The sequence below is a fragment of the Salmo salar genome, chromosome 21 (assembly GCF_965601325.2).
Source record: "Salmo salar chromosome 21, fSalSal1, whole genome shotgun sequence".
NCBI classification, from domain to species: Eukaryota; Metazoa; Chordata; class Actinopteri; order Salmoniformes; family Salmonidae; genus Salmo; species Salmo salar.
In genome coordinates this window covers 12,870,494-12,893,792 of record NC_138311.1, presented here as the reverse complement: position 1 = coordinate 12,893,792, position 23,299 = coordinate 12,870,494, and the positions used below count along the sequence as shown (strand labels likewise).

Genomic DNA, 23,299 nt, shown 5'->3' with positions numbered 1-23,299 from the left:
TGGTGAAATATAGCAACATTCATCATAAGACTTTTATTTAGATTCATATGACAAATATAACCTCAGCCTTTTAGACAAATATAGCTCAACATGAAACATAGGCACAAGCACAACCAAAGTAATTCATTTGGGTCAATCCACAAAATATCCCTAAACCAGTTAATATGGAGAAATAAGATAATAAACCATCCTTGTGATTAAAAAAAAAAAAAAAAACATCTACAAGAGGACTAAGCAACTAATTACAACGAATACATAATTTTGGATATAAACTTAAGTCATGTTATGTCTGTCAAGCAACTGCATGTGTAGGTCACTGAGATCCACATGTTATAGGAAGACAGAGACACATGCAACAAATCAGTTCCCTGCCATAATGCAAAACTACTTAACAAAACTAAAAAAGAAAAAGCAATGAATCGTTCTTCTCAATTAGAAAACCAACATTTAAAAAAGTAAAAACACTGACAGTGACAATATTATGGGTTTACATTTTCTGACCACAATAACAGATTTTCAGATGGCAACAAGTCCAAAAAGCAAAAGCTAAGGCCTTTAACTAAGTGGTGTGATATGACATGAGATTCAGTCCTCGACAATGTTCAATAAGCTGTTCAGCTTGAGCCCGCACGCAAGCTCCTCCTCCCGACTGGCCAATAAAAGCCTATCCAGCTCCTTCAGGCGCTGCGCCATGGATACAGGAGCACCCTTGAGCCAATCACGCTCTGCTTTCTCCAAAGGGTCTTCTGATTCTGCCTCCTACAAAAAAATAAGACATTGAAGAATACCAATTAAGTCACTCTACTATTGTACTATTCATCGCAAATGCCTACAACACTTGGGTGAGAGACAGTGGCAGAAAAAGTACCCAATTGTCATACTTAAGTAAAAGTAAAAGATGCATTAATAGAAAATGACTCAAAAGTGAAAGTCACCCAGTAAAATACTACTACAGTAAAAGTATTTGGTTTTAAATATAAGTATGTATCAAAAGTACATGTAATTGATAAAATGTACTTAAGTATCAAAAGTAAAAGTATAAATCATTTCACATTCCTTATATTAAGCAGACGGCATTTTCTTGTTTTTTTCATTCACGGATAGCCAGGGGCACAGTCCAACGCGTAAACAATTTACAAATAAAGCATGTGTGTTTAGTGAGTCTGCCAGTACAAATACCCCAAAAACTGAAGTAATACTTTAAAGTATTTTTTTACTAAAGTACTTAAAAAAAACTACTGGACAGTGGTTACAGCATATAGTGTGTTGTGTACATTGTTATAGTAGCCTACTTAGTGTGTTGTGTTTAACACATGTTCAACAGTGTAAATTCTCAACTACAGTGCCTTCAGAAAGTATTCACAACCCGTGACTTTTTCAAAATGTTGTTGTGTTATAGCCTGAATTTCCTTTGACAGCGGTTACAGCTGTGAGGCTGTCTGGGTAATTGTAAGAGTTTTGCATACCTGGATTTGACAATATTTGCACATTCTTTGAAATTCTTCAAGCTCTGTCAAGTTGTTTGTTAATCATTCCTAGACAGCCCTTTTCAAGTCTTGTCATAGATTTTCAAGCAGATTTATGTAAAAAACAGTCAGGAAAATGCACAGCCTTCTTGGCAAGCAACTCCAGTGTAGAGTTGGCCTTGTGTTTTAGGTTAGGTGAAATGTGAATTTGTCTCCCAGTGACGGTTGGAAAGCAGACTGAACCAGGTTTTCCTTTAGGATTTTGCCTGTGCTTAGCTCTATTCCATTTCTTTTTATCAAAAAAACCTCCCTAGTCCTTGCCAAAGACGAGCATACCCATAACACGATGCAGCCACCACCATGCTTGAAAATATGACAAGTGGTACTCAGTGACGTGTTGTATTGAGTACAAAGTTCATTTCTTTACCACATTTTTTGCAGTTTTACTTTAGTGCCTTATTGTAAACAGGATGCATGTTTTGGAATAGTTTTATTCTGTACAGACTTCCTTCTTCTCACTCTGTCAATTAGGTTAGTACTGTGGAGTAACTACAATGTCGTTGATCCATCCTTAGTTCTCTCCTCTCACGGCCATTAAACTCTGTTTTAAAGTCACCATCGGCCTCATGGTGAAATCTCGGAGCGGTTTCCTTCCTCTCCGGCAACTGAGTTAGGAAGGACGCATGTATCTTTAGGTGGTGTATCAATACACCCAGTCACTACATAGTGTAATTAATAACTTCACCATGCTCAAAGGGATATTCAATGTCTGCTTTTACTTTTACTTTTACCCATCTACCAATAGGTGCCCTTCTTTGCAAAGCAATGGAAAATCTTCCTGGTGTTTGTAGTTGAATCTGTGTTTGAAATTCAATGCTCGATTGAGGGACCTTACAGATAATTGTATGTGTGGGGTACAGAGATGAGGTAGTCATTCAAAAATCATGTTAAACACCATCATTGCAAACAGTGTCCATGCAACTTATTATGTGACTTGTTACCCCTGAACTTATTTAGGCTTGCCATAACAAAGGGGTTGAATACTTATTGACTCAAGACATTTCAGTTTTTCCCTTTTAATTAATTTGTAAAAAAATATAATAGGCCAGTGAATTATTTTTTTAACCAATTTTAAATAATTCAGGCTGTAACACACAATGTGGAAAAAGTAAAAGGTTGTGAATACTTTCTAGAGGCACTGTGAATTAGATATCTTTATTTCATTTTCAATTAATGTAAAAAAAAATCTAAAAACATGTTTTCACTTTCTCATTACAGGGTATTGTATCTAGATTGTATGTACTTTCTCAGGGCACTGTAATATTGTGTTTTTTTTGTGTTTATGTGTGTGTGTACGTGCGAAGACAGCCGTACCTGTGTAGCAGTGGACGCACCACCAGAAGTACGGATGGGGGCCATGATGTTAGTTGTGGAGAGCAGGCTAGAGGGCATGAAGAGGGGCATGGAGAGAGAGTCCAAGGGCTCTACCTCTAGCCAACGCTGCAGCTGCTCCTCACACCTCTGGCTGTGTGCCCTCTCCTCCTGGAGACCGTGGAGGACCTTGTGGGGCAGCAGGTCCCGGGGTGAGGGGGTGTGTGTGATGTCCAGAGTGTGGCAGGGGGCAAAGCGGTCTGGCCGATCCACCAGGCTCCGGAACAGCTTCTGTCTGAAGGGAGGGAGAGCTGCAAGGCCTCCTGGACTGGTTCTGAAGAGGAAATGATCCATTTTCGATTATCAATTCGCAGAAGGGAGTATAAGCCAACAGACTCAGGAGTAGATTTGAGAGTGAGAGAGAAATATAGAGGGAGAAAGAGAGACAGAGTAGTGAACCAGTCTCCTCCTTACCCCTGTGTCTCCTGCTGCTTCTCTCTGTGTGTGAGGCTGACCGCCTCCGTCCACTCTGCCGGGGGCTGGAAGCCCTTCAGTCCCTCCTTGGGGAAGTAGACCAGGACCTCTCCATCTTCTGTCACTGCATCTAGAACAGCACCACCGGAGTCTTGGGATTAAGTTTAGCTCTTTACAAATTCCAATGCAGTAAAGGCTTTTTAACTTGTTTTCTTGCTTTCTTCATACAATACCTTGATGTCTCAAATCCTGCTGAAAGCTCAGTATATTGTGTCTAGCATAAGGAGCTGCATTTGTTTTTGGTGTGGAAAATGTCACCCAAAGTGTTAGAATAGGCCTTGACTAGAGCAGACAGAGTAGATAAACCAATAGTCATCTCACCGTCACAAACTGGGCTGTCAGGGGGTTGCCAGTCCTTCAGCTTATGGTCTATGCAGAGAGCCACCACCTCGTCCCAGGGGACCTGCTGGAAGGATGGGCCCTCCTCCTCCCAGTGGTCCTGGGCTCTTGCCGTGGAACAGCGCACCTTCTCCAGGAGGTTCTCCAGACGGGACATGAGGAGGGGCTGGCTGTGGCGCGAAGTTGGGATCTGGCCGGCGTACTGGAAGATGGCGGAACACAGCTGGGGCCAGGAGGCTGGGGGGAATTTTATTAATGTGATGTATTAACGAGTAGATAGGAGGGCAATGTAAACAGCTGTAATTTGAGCAGCAATAAGGGATAAATGTTAGCCTGGGTGCCAGTCTGTTTCTGCTCCATGACAATGGAGTAGGCAAAAGCAAAAACAGATCTGGGATCAGGCTAAATAAAAGTCGCAAGTCAACAGAATCACACACAAGCACAACTACACAGTCACACAGACAAACCAAAAAGCTACCCACCTGTGTTAGCAGGCATGTCCCAGCTGGGTATCTGCAAGCTGACTACAGCTGTCCGGAGCCAGGCCAGGTGTTGGGGAGAGTTCCAACCCAGGTGTGGCACCAAGTCCCGGGTCTCAGGCAGGGCAAACTCCCCCGGAGGCCAGGACAGGCTGGAGAGGCACTGGGAAGACACTAGGTCAGCCAGGAATGCCAGCACAGCATTGTAGAGTTTGATGACAGGGGCTGGGTGTTGGCGCGCCAGCCCTGCCCCCGCCCGGTCCTGCCGGTGGCTGTAGAGGCGGGCACTGAACTCACGGCCCAGCCCGGCCTCCACGAAGTGCACCAGGGTCTGGGAGGAGAGGAGGGAGGGCGCTGGGGCACGTGCCAAGAGCCAGCGTACCGCTTGGCTCACCTGGGGGCAAGCAAACCCCATAAAACAACACATTAGAATACTTCCAATTCAATAAAAGTTGGGTTGCGACGATACCAGTATCGCAATATTTTTTCCATGGCAAAAATGAAAACAAGAAACAGATCAAATTCTTTGGTCCCTTAAAAACCAGCTGTAAGATAGTGTCCTATAGCTTGGAAAATAAATAAATGCGACTCTGGATGAAAACATAATGATGTTAGTTTCCAACATTAGGGCTGTTTTCATAAAGAAATTAAATCCCTTTCGTGTTTTGTTTCTTTGGCGCGATACTGGTATCGTCCAGGTCATAAATACAACACTACTCATTGAATTACCTTAGGAGCAATTTAAATAGTTGTATTTTGTTCCAAGAGGGCTGTCCGTACCTGCTCTGAGCCATGTAGGTCGCTGGTGGTCTCTGGGATGTGGACGAACACGTGTTCTGATATCAGACCGTCTTCAACCAACGTCTGGAGCATCAGGTCTAACCAGAAGAGAAGAAGAGGCAGGCAGAGATTTACAGACTTGGTACTTAATAAGGACTTAATTCACAATATGTGCCATTGAGTGAGTAACCACTAAGAAAATGCTGGTGATGTCCAGCCATGTGTGCATGTGTGGTTGGGGTACCCCTACCTTCCTCCAGTTTCTGTGTGTTGTGGGGGCCAGGCACCAATATGGCAAGGGGCAGCGGGCAGTCCCAGATGTTGGCCTGCTGGAGCTGTTTGAGCTGGAGCAGAGCGGAGAGCATGGGCACGTCCTGGTCCTCGCTGCCTGGGCTGGGGGCAGGCAGCAGCATCAGCAGGGCCCCTGTACCCTGGAGCTCCTGGGCCTCCTCCAAATTGGACAGGCCCTCTTCACTCAGTGGGCCCCGAGATGCCTGGTAGGTACAACACACACAGACAAAGTCAGTCCAACTACACTGCTGTCAGAAGTGTCCTAATATTTGCTTAGATGGGATTGGTGAATGCATCAGGATGTTAATCCGTCAGTTATATATAAGGGCTGTCCCCAACATAAAAAAATCTTGGTTGACCAAGAGTCGTCTGTTCTTTCGATATATAGACACAAGCTATGCTTGAATAAAGTCAACTATATATAGGCTACTGAGCTTGTCTGATGCTTTAAGCACTGCGATTAAAAATCAAGACACACAAATTACTAAAGAGGGAGCAAGAGATCAATATAGCCTAACCAGAAGAAAAAAAACCTGTTCCCAACCCTCCTCCTCCTCCTCTCTGCTGCTGGTATTCGCAGATTCTGCCATTAAGCTCCTGAAGTTGCCGGTAATAGGCTACACCAGCTGTCGGCAACCTTTTCCATTTGGAATAACAAGATATTGTACTTCTACTGATCTGCGTGCCAGTTATTATTTTCATATGCACATTTTCATGGATCAGATTCATTTAATTTATAATAGTCTTCATATCTCAAAATCAATGTTGTGTGGTTAATAAAAAATTATATCTAAATGAAAATGATACCAATCTAAAATTAACTTTGCTATTGCCAATACGTAAAAATAGCCTACATGAACCAACAAATAAAAACATTGCAGCCTGCAGTTAGAAAATATCCTGATAAAAATAAATATCCTATAAAATCACATTAGCTACGCATGACTTGTCTGCAAGAATCTTGAAACACTGTATCAAGTATTAACTTGGTCCATCCCGATAGTGATAGCAAATGTTCTGGGCCCTCAGAGTTTCCAGTAAGCTCCGGACAAACAGACACAGCTGTAGACTAATTGCGCAAGGGATAAGAAGTAATCAGGTCAGCCTATTTTATGACGTTTACTCCGGATCAGAGCATGACATTTTTACCCCTTTCATGCCGAGTGATTATCGAAAGGGAGAGAGCTGGAAACATTTTTCCAATAGGCTACCTTGAGGAACTATTGTCATTCTCAACGGAAGTAAAAACGTGCTATTTGATGCGAAGAACAAATTACTTTGACAGGCTACACAGTGATGGTGGGTTAAGACAATCAGAAAAAGTATCAGATCCCCAAACGAGCACATTTATAGGCCTACATTTGTACGCAGGCCAGGTAGCCTAGGCCTACTTCTATGCATAAATCAGGTACGTGTAATTACTCAAGACTCTGACAAAAAATACAAAACTGAAATATGACATTTACATAAGTATTCAGACCATTTACTCAGTACTTTGTTGAAGCACCTTTGGCAGCGATTACAGCATCAAGTCTTCTTGGGTATGACGCTACAAGCTTGGCATACCTGTATTTGGGGAGTTTCTCCCATTCTTCTCTGCAGATCCACTCAAGCTCAGTCAGGTTGGATGGGGAGCATCGCTGCACAGCTATTTTCAGGTCTCTCCAGAGATGTTCGATCGGGTTCAAGTCTGGGCTCTGTCTGGGCCACTCAAGGACATTCAGAGACCCTCTACAGTGGTTGCACCCTCTACAACCACTGTGATTATTATTATCTGACCCTGCTGGTCATCTATGAACATTTGAACATCTTGGCCATGTTCTGTCATAATCTCTACCCGGCACAGCCAGAAGAGGACTGGCCACCCCTCATAGCCTGGTTCCTCTCTAGGTTTCTACCTTGGTTCCGGCCTTTCTAGGGAGTTTTTCCTAGCCACTGTGCTTCTACACCTGCATTGCTTGCCGTTTGGGGTTTTAGGCTGGGTTTCTATACAGCACTTTGTGACATCAGCTGATGTAAGAAGGGGTAAGTAAATAAATGTGACTGATTGATTGACTTGTTCCGAAGCCACTCCTGCGTTGTCTTGGATGTGTGCTTAGGGTCGTTGTCCTTTGGAAAGGTGAACCTTCGCCCCCCAGTCAGAGGTCCTCAGCGCTCTGGAGCAGGTTTTCATCAAGGATCTCTGTACTTTTCTCCCTTCATCTTTCCCTCGATCCTAACTAGTCTCCCGGTCACTGCCGCTGAAAAACATCCCCACAGCATCTTCACCTCCCTGACCAAGGCCATTCTACCCCGATTGCTTAGTTTGGCCGGGCGGCCAGCTCTAGGAAGAGTCCAAAATGCTTCCATTAAGAATGATGGAGGCCACTGTGTTCCTGGGGACCTTCAATGCTGCATACATTTTTTGGTAACCCTCCCCAGATCTGTGCCTCGACACAATCCTGTCTTGGAGCTCTACAGACAATTCCTTCGACCTCATGGCTTGGTTTTTGCTCTGACATGCACTGTCAACTGTGGGACCTTATATAGACAGGTGTGTGCCTTTACAAATCATGTCCAATCAATTGAATTTACCACAGGTGGACTCCAATAAAGTTGTAGAAACATCAAGGATGATCAATGGAAACAGGATGCACCTGAGCTCAATTGAGTCTGAATACTTATGTAAATAAGGTATACGTTTTATTTTTTTTTATAAATATTTGCAAAAATGTAAAAAAAAACTGTTTTCGCTTTGTCATTATGGGGTATTGTGTGTAGAATGATGAGGGGACAAATGTAATCAATTTTAGAATTACCCTAACGTAACAAAATGTGGAAAAAAGGAAGGGGTCTGAATACTTTCCAAATGCACTGTATAACAAATTTTCAGTATGGCCCTCTGGATCTCGTTGAAGACCGAATGCGGCATCTGGGCAAAAATTTGTTTTACACCCCTGGTGTAGAAAGTAGTTATTCAACTTATCGCTAGTCTTAGTGGAAAAATGTTTTGGTAATGTTGTTTTAGCTCCCACCTTGATGCTGATGTGTACTTTGTGAGTCTTCTCTCCTGCTTCCCTGAGTCCATTGGTGATGCAGAGAGTCCTCAGTGTCCCCTCCTGCTCGGTGTCGTTTGCACTTTCATCTATGCCAAACTTCGTCTCCAGCCAGTCTGTCAGGATCCTACAATAAGAGCACAGAGAACACACTCAATAAACACAAGTGTCATCAGAAGTAAAAAGCACTTGGAAAGCATGAGTGACTAGCTGGTGAAAATAAGTGTGTGGAGAGAAAATCAAATGTATTTATAAAGCCCTTTTTACATCAGCAGATGCTTATACAGAAACCCAGCCTAAAACTCCAAAGAGCAAGAAATGCAGATGTAGAAGCACGGTGGTTAGGAAAAACTCCCTAGAAAGGCAGGGACCTAGGAAGAAACCTAAAGAGGAACTAGGCTCTGAGGGGTGGCCAGTCTTCCTCTGGCTGTGCCGGGTGGCCAATTGCATCCGGATAAAAATATACAAGAGGCTGCCCCGTTTGAACATACAGTACATGAACATTCACAAAGTTCTGCAAGATGGACTTTGATGCACCCTGTGGTTATTAGCAGTATTCTATCAAAAAAAATAAAAGTGTTTGTGTAAAAAATAATTAGCTAATTCTGAATTCAGTCCTCACTGGGAAAGCTATTATTCAGCTGACTTTTCAGCCTCTCTGGCAAATTATTACAGAACTTAATTGGAACACTTTTCATAAACTCTTGAGATTGATTCAGAATTTTATTCACAAAAGGTCTGATGATCTTCGCGATTGACACCATTGGAAAGTTTGAGCCTGTGATCTTTACCACTGGCAGAGATGAGCAAGACAATCTGATTGATGATGTTACCTCTCCCATGACTCTGAATGTGTTTTACAGATCTGTTGTGGATTCCACCAAAAGCTGGGATGAGTCCCATGACATCATGAAAGAGCATTACAGCAAACTGGTTGATAAGACAGATGCATTGTATGTGGTTATCTTTGGAAAGGTGAAAAGCTGAATGAGTTTCAGGACAGAAAGAGGCACTCGGAATTCATGAGACCAGCTGGTGAAAATGGTCAGGTGTGTAGAGAATGGTGGTCCATGCATCCAGTGCCACTTTCAGAAGAAAGTCCTCAAGAAGAAACAGTCGCACAGGCTGCTCCTTATCCTTGAGCAGATGCAGATCAAGAACCACAGGATGGAAGCTTAGGTGCAGAGGCTTCAGAGGCAGCTGTCCATCAAACTGCAGTATTTAGCAGAGTCGGCAAATACATGACACTCTTGGACATAGCCATCAAAGTACTGGTGAGAGTACTTGTATGCTGCACTGTGAGAGGGTGTGTGGAATTCAATGGCAATTACATCTGCCACACTGCATTTAATCTCACCTGTCGGCGACGCTGGCAACACTCTCGTGGTCGCTGGGCAACAGCAGGGTGGCCTTCCAGAAGATTCTGTCAGGTGGGTTAGGAACGTTCTCAACCACCAGCGTAGGCATGTCCAGAGGAGTCCACACTGACTCACTGAAGGGGACACACATATTGTTTGATGTTGTGTTTAATGTCATTGTGAAAGAGTTTGAGAAGTACACAACTGAGAGAAGAACTACAATGAAGTAAGAGCGGGGATGATGGCTTACTTCAACAGCTGCTGGTAGTAGAAGTGGACTCGCATCTGATGGATTGCTTCTTTTCTCATCTTTAGCAACCTGGGGACATTACAGAAGAGTCAGAGGTGTGTAAGAGAGTGAAGGAAAGAGGGAAAAAAATAAAGAGAGGGGCGTGGGCCAGAGCAGGGCAGGGTAGCTCCAGTACCTGGTGCTGGACAGGGCCATGTAGCCGGCATTTCCCAGGTTGACCATGCCCCTGGCCAGGCAGTCCATAGAAGGCTGGGAGGGGGCACTGGGAGCCAGGGCTTTGAGCTTGTAGCGGGGGTCCACACAGCAGGGGGCGGCAGGGAAGCCCCGCATCTGTCTCTTCAGCTGCCTGCGTACTGCCACCACGTCGCGCCACCTGACGGAGAGAATGAAATAGGGAGAGAGGGGGTGAGAGGGAAGCTTACATGTCTTTTGGTTGTGCAAAACCTTTTGTGGAAAGTACTAAGCAGCGCACAGATCCCTTGCCCCTTGTAGGGCTATTCGTCAGGGAAACTGTGAAGCCAGCTGTATAGTCTATTGGCTGCAAAACAATGTGTCTGTTTGCAGCTTTTCATTAAAATCAGGCATAGCTGTTCTTTATATGGCCTAAAATAAATGTGTTCATATGGGCAGAATATTATCTATAGGCTATAGCATACCCAATTTTGATCAGTTAGGAAAATAGAACATTTCCTGTCCCAAAAAATGATCTTGTAAAAGGCCGACATATGGAAGTTTCAATATGACTTTAGTAACGTTGTGATTTTAGAGACACAAATTAACAGTAGCCTATGATTAAAGGGTTAGGCTATACCGGGCTCTCACCATCATCATTATTCACATCATTCCAATTGAATCAAGTCACAATTCTCAACTTTGGTATTGACATCAGTCAGCAGGCTTTCTGAGCGAGGAGAGAGACAATGTAACCCAAATGTATCCACTAGGTGCTTCGAAAGAATATCCTGCCGCATGAAGGCTACGCCTACAGATTGGAACGACCGACTGCAAATAAATCTTTCTAGAAGTGAACCGAATATGATCTCTTTTTTATTTTTTTATTTTCAGAATTACGGAACTGGTACGATGCTGTCCTGCAAGACTTGGCGAAGACCAACAACTGAGTGGAAGGCTGGCATGGAACATTTTTGGCGAATCTTGGCGCTAACCACCCCACCGTTGGAAGTTCAAGGCATTGCAACAACAGCTGAAGAGGTGAAATGAGAAGGGAGCAGCAACTTGCGGTCATCCGCCGCCTACTGCAAGCAACAGAAGGATCTGAAGCTACTGGGTTCAGAAGTACACCACGACAGCTGAGAAAAATTAGCACCTAGCCTTTGTGACATCCATTTCAACCCTTTCAATGACTCCAAAATCCTTGAGACCAGAACATTAAGCACATTCTTGGATGATTTGTTCTGAACTTGTTTTTATGGCGCTGGATTGTCATGTAGCCTACTCTTATTTTACTGGTTTTTGGGGGTTATTTGAAATATATGTTTTAGGCATACTTATTTTTGCCCCATAATATTTTGTATTTTGCTAAGCTTTTTTGTTGGTAAATGTTTTATAGTGAATGATTGGTTTAAAACCTAGATAAAATGAAAATATATATTTTTTAATTAAAATACATTGTACAAAATAGATATTGGCTGTTTCTAGCCTTCAGCCTTTATATCACGTACGAACAAATGTATATACAATATTCAGGCCACTACTGAACCAAGTTCTGAAGGCTATATGTGCTTCCCCGGAAACTCAACGTATTGTAGCCTCACGCGGACGAAAGAGTAGCAGAGGAAGGAGTTCGCTTTTGCTGCAGTGTTCACGGTAAAATATTCCACGTTATGGCGGTGCTTCGAGAGAAGGAGCCAACACCCAACAGGGAGAGAGGGCAGGCTTTGAAAAGCAAACGTGAGTCTTGAAACTAAAACAGCAAGGACCAGAGTTGGAGAACCTTGATGAAGGGTCTACACGAGTCTGGTGGCCCAACTGTCAACCCAAGCAGTCATAGTTGTCATTCAAATGCCTTGGTTGTACCTCTTAATGTACTTCTGTATGCGCTGTAGCTCCGCCTCCAGGATGTCTTCCACCATGAGGAATATCTCTTTATCCAGGGTCTCCTCCACCAGGAAGCTGCACACCTCCTCAGAGCAGCGTGCCACACATGCTGCCTCCTCCTCCGTGGCTAACCTGACACACAGATACTGTTATTGAAAATGACTTATGTCTGGTGGCTACTGCACGTCGACAAATACAACAGAGACCCAACAGTACTGCACAGGTGCATATACACGAGGGAGAGACAGCACCATGATTATGGGGATAGTGGTGGATATGGAATCAGGAATGTGAGTTTTGAGTGTAGAAGGGCAGCTCACTGGATCTCGGAGGCGGCAGTCTCCTGGATACACTCGGTCAAGACCTCTTGGCTGATCTCAGAACAGAGAGAGTCACTAAACTGGGCCAGGAAGACTTCGTGCTCCTGCTTTCTCCTGCCAAGGAAAAGAGGGAGCGACATGGATAATGAGTTGGAAGACATTGGACTAGAAGTTGGATGTGGAGTTACATGTTAACAAGTCAAAACTTGGACTAAGTGATTTGTTAAACTTCTGCTTCTAATGTATGGTTAAGAAAGTGAGAGACTGATAACATAATACACGCCATTTAGCAGACGCTTTGATCCAAAACGACTTACAGTCACGCGTGCATACATTTTGCTCATGGGTTTGCAGCTAGTGTTAGGATTGAGATCAAGGTGTTTCAGAGTCTCTGACCAACCTGGCTTCCTCGATCCTGCGTTTTTCCTCGGCGAGTCTCTCTCGCTCTGCTTGGATCTCGGCTATGGACACCTCCCGGAGCATCTGCTCCACCACCTCGCTCACCACCGCCTCCATGTGGCCACTGCTCGCACTGCAGCGAGACAGAACAACAAGGCATTGGGTATCAACGTGAAAGGGGATGTTCAATGCTACTCTTGATGTACCACAGTGTATGCAATCATAAGTCAGTCTTAAACAAGCAAAGCAATAACATAGCACTCACCCGAGAGCAGCTGCAGCGTAGTCGGCCCCAGCGCTGGCAACCTCCTGCACCACCGCCTCCAGCACCTCCTCCACCACGCACTCCAGTTCTGCCAGGATGTCCTACGGCAATAGGATGGACAGAAAACATGAGTCATACGTACGGGGGGGGGGGGGGGGGCACATCTCCTACCCTTCTGCTGACTTTCATACACATCTAGAGGCAGAGCCTAGAGCTATGACCAAAAAGGAAGCAGCAACGACCTACCAACAGTCTCAACCCACCATTTTTTTATTTAACTAGGCAAGTCAGTTAAGAACACATTTTTATTTACAATGACGGCCTACCCCGGCCAAATCCTAACGACACTGGGCCAATTGTGCACCGCCCTATGGGACTCCCAATCACGGCCCGGATGTGATACAGCCCAAGTTCGAACCAGGGCCTGTAGAGATGCCTCTAGCACTGAGATGCAGTGCCTTGACCACAGCGACAATCGGGAGCCCATTTGGGAAACACTACCATTAAGGCAAGCTAGCATCAACCCACTAGGGGTTTCTCGCTCTCTCACCTCGTCAGAGTAGATTGGCTCAGGTTTGGGCGGGGGCGAGGGGGGTCTGACAGGCTGGGTCTGGGCAACATCAATGGGCTGGAACAGCTGCTGTTGGAGATCTGCTGCAGGGTGAACCTGGACAGTGGGTTGGGCGGGCTCTGGTTCCCCTGTCTCATCTGTGCCCTGCAATGGCTGGGCAGGCTCGGTGGCAGTGACAAGGCCGGGGTACGGTGGGGGAAGATCCCCGAAGAGTCGTGGCTCTGCCAGCAGCCTGACGGGTTTGTTCTGTGGCTGGAGCTCAACCTCCGGCTGGGCCTTGACTTCTTGCTTCTGCAGGGTGAAGGCTGGCACTGGGGAGAGTAAAAAAATATAAAAAATCTCAGTCAGAATGAGAAAGATTACAACACAGCAGGAATTGTAAAGAACATGGACGCCCCTCGTACCTGTGACATTGAATCATTAGCTCAAGACTACCAACACAAACAAACTATTGAACATTTTATCAAGGGTAGCAACAACGGCAGACAACTCTAGACACCATGACAGGCTAAATAAACAATGTCAGTAAGGGCTGACATCAATCTACGGGCACAGCGGCTCTACAGGCCTCTAAAGTTTAGCCATCTTGAACTGCCATGGCTACCATACCCGTTACAGCCACCGGGCTGCTCCTGAAGACGGCAGTGAGCGTTGGTTCTGCCAGCGGACCCTCCCCGCAGTACTTGTTGTGGGCGTCGAAGCTGCAGATGGGGGAATGTTGGGGCGGGTTGGGCAGTGGTCCTCCGTTTACCACCTCCCCAATCAGCACAGACCTCTTGGCCATGATGACGTCTGACTTCACTTGGGGCAGGTTCAGGTCTGGCTCTTGCCAGGCCGTGCGGCTCAGTTCCACCAAGCTGTGGGGTCAGGAGGTCAGAATACATCAGAGAAGGAAGTCTGTTGCTTGATGACAACAATTACCCAATTAAACATTGAAAAGTGACTATAGTGATTAATCTTTAGATTTTTTTTAAGGAGCAATTACCAGTTGCTACATCCATTGTTGGACTTAGAAATTAACAATATGTACCCATTGATTCTTGAAAAATATAACTTGTAAATGCCTCATGAGCTTAGTTCAACTGTCGTAACCCATCAAAACGCACACCATCAGAAACTCTGCGTTTTAAATCATTTCACCTGTGTTTTATATTGACAGTCAGTGTTTTTTGCTTCAATAGGAGTGGTCAGGGGCATGCAACTATAGTTTCCGTTAACACCAAATACATTAGTGCAACACATTTGTCAGAAAATAGCTTCATTTTCTTGAGAAAAGTGCAACACTATTTGTCTAGCAGCCACACTTACGTAAATTAGCTTACAAAAACGATGCATGGCCATCCTATTTGTAATGTTTATCATAGAAAAAATATAGCCAGCTACATTTCCTAATGTTTTGCTTGAAGTTAATCTTGCATTTTACCAGATAAAAATACACAGAGAAAAGTTGGTACAAAGTCAGAGAGCCTTCTGTAGAAGCAATGCCTGTTCGTGAATGTTGGGAATGACGACAAGTGGTGAAGAGCAACTGAAGAACAGAATTTGTCTGAAGCAATCAGAAATTACAATAAGAAGCATTTTAAATCTGTGTTTACTCCAATGTTTGTGAACAACCACTATATAAGGAAGGTCCTAAAAATTGTCAAAGACTCCAGCCACCTTAGTCATAGACTATTCTCTGCTACCACACGGCAAGCGGTACCTGAGAGCCAAGTCTAGGTCCAAGAGGCTTCTAAAGAGCTTCTACCTGCAAGCCATAAGATTCCTGAACACCTAATCAAATGGCTACCCAGACTATTTGCATTGCCCCCCCCCCTCTCCCCCACTGCTACTCTCTGTTGTTATCTATGCATAGTCACTTTAATAACGCTACCTACATGTACATATTACCTCAACTAACCGGTGACCCCGCACATTAACTCTGTACCGGTACCCCCTTGTATATAGTCTCGCTATTGTTATTTTACTGCTGCTCTTTAATTACTTGTTACTTTTATTTCTTATCCATATTTTTTATACTGCATTGTTGGTTAAGGGCTCGTAAGTAAGCATTTCACTGTAAGGTCTACAGCTGTTGTATTCGGCACATGTGACTAATACAATTTGATTTAGCCTCAAAACATGGTTAAAACTATCATTTTTATTTCATGGATAATATCAGTTTCAGCGTTTTCACAAAATAGAGGCGAGAGGTACTCTTTGTTACTGTTTCTAATGCTGATTGCCGCTTTAAAACACTGTCCCTCTGGGCCCTTTACTGTTGTGAAGATGTTACATTTCAAGCGATACATGGAGGTGCAACCTGAACATCAAATAAGAAACGTTATTTTTTGTTTTCTGTATGCTACAGGTTTTTCTTCTTCTCTCCAGTAAATATGTTGGGTGCATATATTGTATTAGACAGGTACTGGTACTGACCCGCCACTAACGTTGAGGCCGAATTGCTGGATGAAGTCTGTGGCCTCAGCAGCGTCTTCGAACATGAGCATGCGCACCAGATCCTCCAGGGGGAAGATGGTGGACCTCTGAGAGCCCGCTACGTGGGCGTTATTCAGGGTCCTCAGGGCCTTGCCCCTCACCTACACACACAGGAATGCATACAAACACATAGGCACGTACACAAACGTCGATCAATTCCCAAGGGGCAACCAGTTGGGACGTGACCCTCATTACTACAGGTTCAACTTCTTACTACTTTTCAAAGATAACTACAGACCCACTAAAAATGACATGGCATGTAAGGAGGTATGTTATTAGGGTAGGTGGCGTTTATTGCTGACCTGGTTGAAGTATCTGTGCAATAGGCAGCCCGCCAGGTAGGAGGCAGACTTCACCAGCTTGAAGAAGCGTACGAAGTTGTTGCTGTTGAGAGCTGCGAATGCCTGCACGGCAAACTTCACCTCTGGAGAGTTGCGCACCTCGTCCCTGAACTGCTGCACCTCACTGTGTGGACCACAACAAAAGAGCGCATACTCTCAGTCAGAGTGGAGGATAAGGGTGGTGTTTGAAACATTAAAACAAAGACAAGCTTACAGTTCATCGGTAGTATGTTTCCAAATGGAGAATAACTAGGGTAATGTCACAGTCGTAAGAACAAAGCAGAAGAAAATGGTCCATAACGAAGGGAGACTGGGAGGTAAAACTGACCAATAAGAGACACTTATTACCCTTTTCCGTTACAAAATCTTTTGCTACATTGTACCCTAATAAACACTGACCGGAGGACGTCCCCAACGTCTAGTTTGAGAAGCACGTTGTACTGGCGGAACTCAGCCTCCTGGGGGCAGTAGACACCCCTGGTGGACAGGTCCTGGTACATCTCCTTCAGGCTCTGCAGGCACTTGGTCATGTTCTCGTTGTTGATCTTGGCGTCGAACGTCATCATGTGCTCCTGGCACAGGTGGTGGGCACAGTGCACATGGAAGCGGGTGCACTTCTCGATCAGCGACACTGTCAGGGGGTCGCACAGGTGCTGCTGAGTGATGTCCTGGGAGGAGAGGAATAGAGTTAGCATGTGTTATGAAAACTTATTCATAAGCTTTTTTTTCTTTTCTGCTCTCATCTACTCAGCACTTTACCATTCCTTTAACTTGCCTAGTTAAATAAAAAAAAATACAAATTGTGACACCGATAATAAACGATAAAAAAAACAGTACCAGCTAGCTAGCTAACCAACAGTAGCTGTGTTTACCTTACGGATGCCGCGGGTCCTGTTCCACACAAAGTCGTACCAGTCGCGGTAGTTGTCGTGGCCCTGGTCCATGATCTGTGTGACGAGGTAGTCCATGGTCATGCTGAGCACGGGGAGGGGACGCAGCTCATAGGGGAGGGGCTCCTCCTGGTCCGCCGACGATCTGCTGTACTCCTTGATGGCTGCCACGTGGTCCACCTGGACAGGAAGTGGTTACGTCTCATTATAAAATGTATAAACAAGGTTGATTTCCTTTAACTGAGACGTTTGGACAGGAGTATATCCCACTCACAATGTCAAGCACTTGGGAGTTTGAGGACATATGTAGATAAATAGCCTACTTATCAAAATCATCATTATTATTATGATTATCATATGCCATCAAGTGGAACTTCTCTATTGATGACAGGGTGGTGTACTTTACACAACAGTAGCACAGGTGCAGTATACTTGCAAAATGTGTGCCTGAGAGAATTTGTGTGTTTTGAAACAGGGATAGAAGAAATAGCTTTACCCTCTCGGTGTCTGGGACGACCTCAAAGCAACTGAGCTGGTTGCGTGTCTCCCTCATGTAGCGCTCCTTCTCAGGGCACATGTCCGGGCATGTCCCCACAAAGAAAGACAGCTCCAGGTCTGTCCGTTTGGGCCGCCCTGCACATTGAACAACAGAACCAGTCAGCCACTACAGACCAGATTTGTATTTAATTTGTATTATTATTACTTTCATTTCATCGTTGTTGTTATGCCAACAGTCAAAGAAATCAACATCCAGCTCTTTCTTTCATGTCAACTCTTGGCTTCATACAAAAAATGCAGGAAAGTCAATTCAGAAGTGCATGGCCAGTTCCAGGACGGCATGTCAGACTGACAGCTCTACTATACCTACCAGCTCGCAAGATCTTGTCCCTCTGCTCCAGGAAGCGGTACTTCTCCTCGGCTGTCTCAGCCACCTGGCCAATCAGGTGGAGGAGGGAGGAGGGCACTGGGCGCTCAGAGCTCTGGCCCTCGGAGCTGCTGTCCTGCTGGGGCTCGCTTTCAAATTGCAGGGACTTGGCTATGGACGGCTTCTTCACTGGGGAGCTGAGAAACAAAGTGTCTTTTTATTATCTGACGTCACATCCTGATGTGTTTAGAGATTAACTCTAGTCACCTACGGCTAGCTAACACCCACAGTTATCCCCCAGTTAATAAGCCTCGAAAGTATCTATTATCTTTACAGTATTAGTCGTATGTTTCCACATGCATTTCAGGTTATAAAAGCACTTCACAGAAACTAGAAGTCTGGCCCAGCTAGCTGTGAGGGGGAGCCAAGGTTACCTCCTGCTGAGGTTGACGGTGCTGCTGAGGGCAGGGGCTCTGGGGAGTGGCTTCCTCAGTGGAGAGGAGGACTGGAAGCCCCCCAGACTGGTGTCTGAAACCTGGTTGTCCCGGTCTTCCTCCTTTCCCTCTGGGGCTCGATCGCCTTTCTTCCCCGGGCCTGAGACAAACACAGAAGGAGCAATACACACGAGCACTCACACACACAATCAATTTCTAAAGACAGAATGGCTTCAATCAAGGTGCATGGAAATACAGGGGCAGCTGATCAAGAGCTTGACAGTGGGCTACTTGTCTCTCAGATGATTTCCCTTAGATAAGCCTATTAATTGCATACTAAACTAGTAACAGTAATTTGGTCTGTATTGTCTGTCTTAACTCTGCAAAATAGGAGGATGCAGCCACAAGGACTTACTGTGTTTCTTTCTCTGCCAGAAGATAGCAATTTCCTGTCTGTGCAGCATTTTACCCTTCTTCTTTGCCTTTGCTGCTGATGCCTGAAAGGTATCACAGACGTTTGAAAACAAACCAAAAAAATATTCTCAGTTAAATTCAGCAAAAACATGTAATGGAACTGAGAATCCCCAAAAGCCTGTCAAGTCGCCTCTGTTGTCTGTAGAGTGTGTACTCACGTGGTCTTGGAAGTGGACGATAGCCAGGTTCTTATGGGGTCGGCAGTAGACCCGGCAGACTTTCCCAAAGCGGCCAAAGTGCTTTTCTATGACGTTCTTTTTGTTGAGGCTGAGTGGGACGCTCTTGCACTGGAGGATGGTGGCGTCGGTGGGGGACATGCCCCCCAGGCTGTCCGTGCTCTCGCCGCGCTGCCTTCTCCTAGCTGGGGTCTTGGTCTCAGCGTCTGGGTCGGGGGCTTCCACCGAACCTGGAGGAAAAGGTGAGAAGAAAATCAGCATGACAAAATCTGTGATACACATTAAACATACTACTTAAAATGTTGGTTAACAGCAAGTAATAGTGTTTTACTTCATTTTCATGACGAGGACTTACCAGTCACCTCTGCTTTCTCCAGAACCTCTCTGGTGGGGGCCTGAGCACTGGGAGGAGTAGCAGGTCTGAGACTGATCGGAGCTTGTGTGTCTGCTCTCTCCCCCTCCCCCCATCCTGGAGGCTGCTGCTCCTCCTTCACGGGGTCCCTCCTCACTGAGTTGGCTGTGGATTTCATAATGCCACTCATTGCCCTGGAGAAGAGTCCACCCACGGGGCCGCGGGAGGACCTCAGGAGAGGCCGTTTCGAGGGGTGTCTGGGTAGGTCAGCTCTGGTTTCAGCTTGGTTGTCCTCTGATTGGGCAGGCTTCCTTGGAGCGGCTTTGGGACTCACTGGCTCCTCCTTCCGCTTAGTTCCTTTTCCAAGTCTCCCAAACACTGTCCCCTCCCTGGTGCTCTCCTCATCGCCAACTTTCTCCTCGGCTAAGGCCTCGGTTTTGAGGTCTCCGAATGTAGAGGTCTGGCCGAAGCTGACTCCTCCAAACAGGGACATCGGGGGCGCGGGCTGGGACTGGAGGACTTTGGTAGAGAAGATGAAGGAGGAGGGGCTGCTGGGGACCGGGGCTGGTTGGGGGGCGGCGGTGCTGGAGCTGGAGTTAGTGCTGGATAGAGTGGATGGCTGGGAGAATGTGAACTGCAGGCTCCTTCCGGAGCCTATGCTGAGAGGGTCTTTCTGGGCCAGGCTGGTAGTGGCAATGGAAGCGGAGATGGAGGGGGCCACCGCCGGCTGGGAGAAGCTGAAGCCAAGTGGGCCACTCTTGGCTCCGGTCAGGAGAGAGAAGCCTGAGCTGGTTGGCCCACTGCTGTCTTTGGTGCTGAAAGAGGGCTGGGTGGTGGTGGCGCCACCGAAGGGCTGCTCGGATGCAGCAGCGGGCTGGGAGTTAGCCGGCTCTGGGCTGGCACTGAAGATGGGCTTAAACAGCACCTCGTTGGACGGCTTGAAGCTGAATTCTGACGTGCTGAAGCCTCCACTCTGGACAACACTCTGAGCTGTAGCAAAGGAGGTGGTGGTGGCGCTGGGCTGCGGCTGGCCAACGGGCGACTGGCCAAAACTCAAAGGCTGTGCTGACCCTGCGGTGGTGGTAGAGGTGGGGCCAGAGGAAGCTTGGGAGATCCCAGAGGAGAGGCCGAACGCCGGGGTCTGCTGCTGCCCGTATGCAGGTGGCTGCCCAAAGGCAGAGCTCTGTCCAAAAGCAGGCATCTGTCCAAACCCAGAACTCTGACTCTGTCCGGTGGCCTGACCATACGATGGCGGGGGAACACCACTAAACCCAGAGCTACCCTGCCCCAATGAGGCCTGACCAAAGGCTGGAGGCTGACTTATTGAAGAGAATGTCGAGGTCTGCCCTGACACCTGACCTAGTCCTCCACTTTGCCCAAAAACAGAGTCTTGTCCAAGCGAAGGCGTCTGCCCAAATGCCGGAGACTGACCAAAGACTGACGGCTGACTGAAGGCAGACGGTTGCCCGAATGTTGCAGTTTGCCTAAATGCTACATTCTGTGGAGGGTTGGTGGAGCCCTCCTGTCTGAAGGCCTGGAACATGCCACCAGTCTTGTTAGTGTTGCTGGGAGCCTGGAAAGCTCCTCCCTGCTGCCTCCCAAACAGACTGTTGGGGTTCATGGTGGAAATGTCAGAATAGTCTCTATTGTACTCAAGGGCAGTCACTTACTCACTTGAACTCACATAAGCCGTCCAAGAGGCCAGGTTGCTGCAAGGCATGTTGAGGAAAGTGTGTGTTTTTCCATTTGAAGTGTCTTCAGTAAAGCATCATTGAGCCTGAAAACAAGCAAAGTAAACATCAGCATGTTGATGTTATATAGCTAACTTAACATGTTATCTAACGTGGTTTATGATAACGTCTTAATGTTATCTAAAACAAAATATACTAATTATGCACACGTAATTCAGCTTCAAATACTATGTAAACACTTTAATGGCGTACTTTACATGTAACTAGCTAGTTAGTTAACATGTTGTGACTTGGAAAATGTTAGCTAGCTAACGTTAGTTACATCATGTAAACCTAGCTAGCTGACGTTTAGTTTGTTAGCGCGCTAGCGAATTTACGTCTTTGATAACGCTAAAACGTTCGGTTGCTTTTTATAATACAGACGGACTTTACCTTTATATTGTTTCAAACAAGATAGCTAGTGACCTACTTTTTCAGTATTCCCCTATGCTCATCAATTTGAATAGAAACTTGCTGGCATCCGGTTCCGGTCCAACTTATTTAGGCTCCTGGATTCTACATTCCACCCCGGGAAGGATCCGCATGAGAAGAATGCTAGCTAAAATGTTATTTTTTTGTTTCAAGCAATAGGATATTTTGTTATATAATAATATATTGGATTTGTATCATTCCATCAGCTCTAGAGGACCTTGTTGTAGAATACTACATATTTGTATTCATAATCTAAAATAAGAATGCCTTCAACAACTGGAACGACTGAGTCACCTTGATTGAACCAACGAGCATTCGCCGGCTAACAACACGCTAGTTACCTAGGATACCTGTTTCTTGTATGTAGACATTCATAATATTTACGACTACTTGATAAAAACTATTTCCTTCAGAATTTTTGTAACATTAGTGACTGGCGTTTTCAAATGGGTGTAGTTCTACGGAATCTTCAGAACGTGGTGCCGCTGCGACGCGCGAGGCTACGGAAGGATGTAGAGACGTTGAGGCACATATTGGGCATCCAAAAATTTGATTTGGGAGTCATTTGCGTGGACAACCGCAAAATTCAACGCATTAATAACATTTATAGGAAAAAAAATATGCCCACTGATGTCCTCTCATTTCCATTCTATGAGGTTGGTATCTAAGTTCCCTTCCTAGCATTCACCTGCCCCTGTCAAGAGGTCTGGGATTTTATGGAACGAGTGTTAATGCACCATAGGTTCAAGATGCAGTGGTGGGATGGTCTCTGGCATCTGTTGGAAGTGTTAGCAAAGAAACGGTGATCAATGTTTGTTTTGTTTTTAAAGGAGCTGAGGCCTGGGAAGCTGCCTTGCCCCCTTTACAGAGATGAACTGAACCTTGGAGACATTTTCTTGGGAGTTGAATACGTGATGAAACAGTGCCAGCAGCAGTCTCAGGATCTTCATGGAATTCTCACAGTGAGCAAGCTATTAGTAAAATAGCCACACAATGATTGATAGACAGACCATTGTTTTTATTACACTAAACACTAGTAGTTGCATTAGTGCTTGTTCATTTGACTTTTTTGTCCCCCTTCTCCTTGCTCAGTCAGTCACTGCTCATGGAATCTGTCACTTGTTGGGTTACAGACATGAAACTGAGGAGGAGTGGAAAGAGGTATGGATGATAATTAAAAGTGCAAAAGTCCAACATTTTTTCAATGAAAGATTTCCTTTTAACAGTTGTATATCTGTGCTCCCAGATGCTGCAGAAGGAAAGCTACATACTTAATGAGTTCAACAGATTCACTGGCAGACAGCTGGTGCCTCTGACCAAGAAATGTAGCCAAGACGGTTGACCACCAAGAAGAACCACCTGCAATGGAAGGCCTTTGAAATGAATGGACTTAGCTTTGGATGGATTTGGAAACGAATGGACTTAGCTTGGATGGATTTGGAAACTTGCAAAGATGACTCCTTGATCATGAATGAACTGCCCATTTCCAAGTGATAGCTACAGACCGTGTCAGTCTTCATGTGATTGCTGAGCTTTTACCTATGGAACTAGACAGAGTACTCTTTTTACAATCAAACTGCATGACTTGACATTGACAATTAAACGTCCAAA

The 23,299-nt window shown here is 45.5% G+C and overlaps 2 protein-coding genes across 3 annotated transcripts; one reads left to right on the top strand and one right to left on the bottom strand.

Annotated features, from left to right (window-relative positions):
* Nucleotides 1-18: 18 nt before the first annotated feature.
* mcm3ap (minichromosome maintenance complex component 3 associated protein) lies at nucleotides 19-21,965 on the bottom strand. Of its 2 annotated transcripts, none has more exons than XM_014164268.2 (28): nucleotides 21,687-21,965; nucleotides 19,530-21,303; nucleotides 19,157-19,404; nucleotides 18,940-19,021; nucleotides 18,525-18,684; nucleotides 18,094-18,287; nucleotides 17,722-17,858; nucleotides 17,208-17,405; nucleotides 16,735-17,003; nucleotides 16,297-16,459; nucleotides 15,935-16,095; nucleotides 14,126-14,373; nucleotides 13,496-13,827; nucleotides 12,946-13,046; nucleotides 12,682-12,813; nucleotides 12,282-12,395; nucleotides 11,941-12,093; nucleotides 10,079-10,276; nucleotides 9,904-9,972; nucleotides 9,653-9,787; nucleotides 8,275-8,422; nucleotides 5,220-5,463; nucleotides 4,970-5,067; nucleotides 4,193-4,583; nucleotides 3,693-3,947; nucleotides 3,312-3,441; nucleotides 2,841-3,171; nucleotides 19-759 (listed from the first exon to the last, which is right to left on the bottom strand). In XM_014164268.2, the coding sequence occupies exons 2-28, from the start codon at nucleotides 21,145-21,147 to the stop codon at nucleotides 586-588; spliced, it is 6,483 nt and encodes a 2,160-aa protein (XP_014019743.2). In that variant the 5' UTR covers nucleotides 21,148-21,303; nucleotides 21,687-21,965; the 3' UTR covers nucleotides 19-585. The 2 variants fall into 2 exon arrangements, with proteins under 2 accessions (XP_014019743.2, XP_014019744.2); XM_014164269.2 differs by having other exon boundaries at nucleotides 21,650-21,731.
* ybey (ybeY metalloendoribonuclease) lies at nucleotides 21,782-23,296 on the top strand. The gene is given in 4 exon segments (NM_001146595.2): nucleotides 21,782-22,344; nucleotides 22,519-22,650; nucleotides 22,781-22,849; nucleotides 22,935-23,296. Coding segments are annotated over 4 exon segments (507 nt in total). The 5' UTR covers nucleotides 21,782-22,134; the 3' UTR covers nucleotides 23,031-23,296.
* Nucleotides 23,297-23,299: the final 3 nt, after the last annotated feature.

What these genes read in the sequence shown, in the direction of transcription:
- mcm3ap (XM_014164268.2), bottom strand. Translation starts at nt 21,147, where the DNA reads ATGAACCCCAACAGTCTGTTTGGGAGGCAGCAGGGAGGAGCTTTCCAG. An exon ending in TGACAGCCCAGTTTGTGACG is followed by an intron (nt 3,442 to 3,692) that starts GTGAGATGACTA and finishes GTGCTGTTCTAG; the next exon opens with ATGCAGTGACAGAAGATGGA. An exon ending in GTGCGTCCACTGCTACACAG is followed by an intron (nt 760 to 2,840) that starts GTACGGCTGTCT and finishes ATTTTTTTGTAG; the next exon opens with GAGGCAGAATCAGAAGACCC.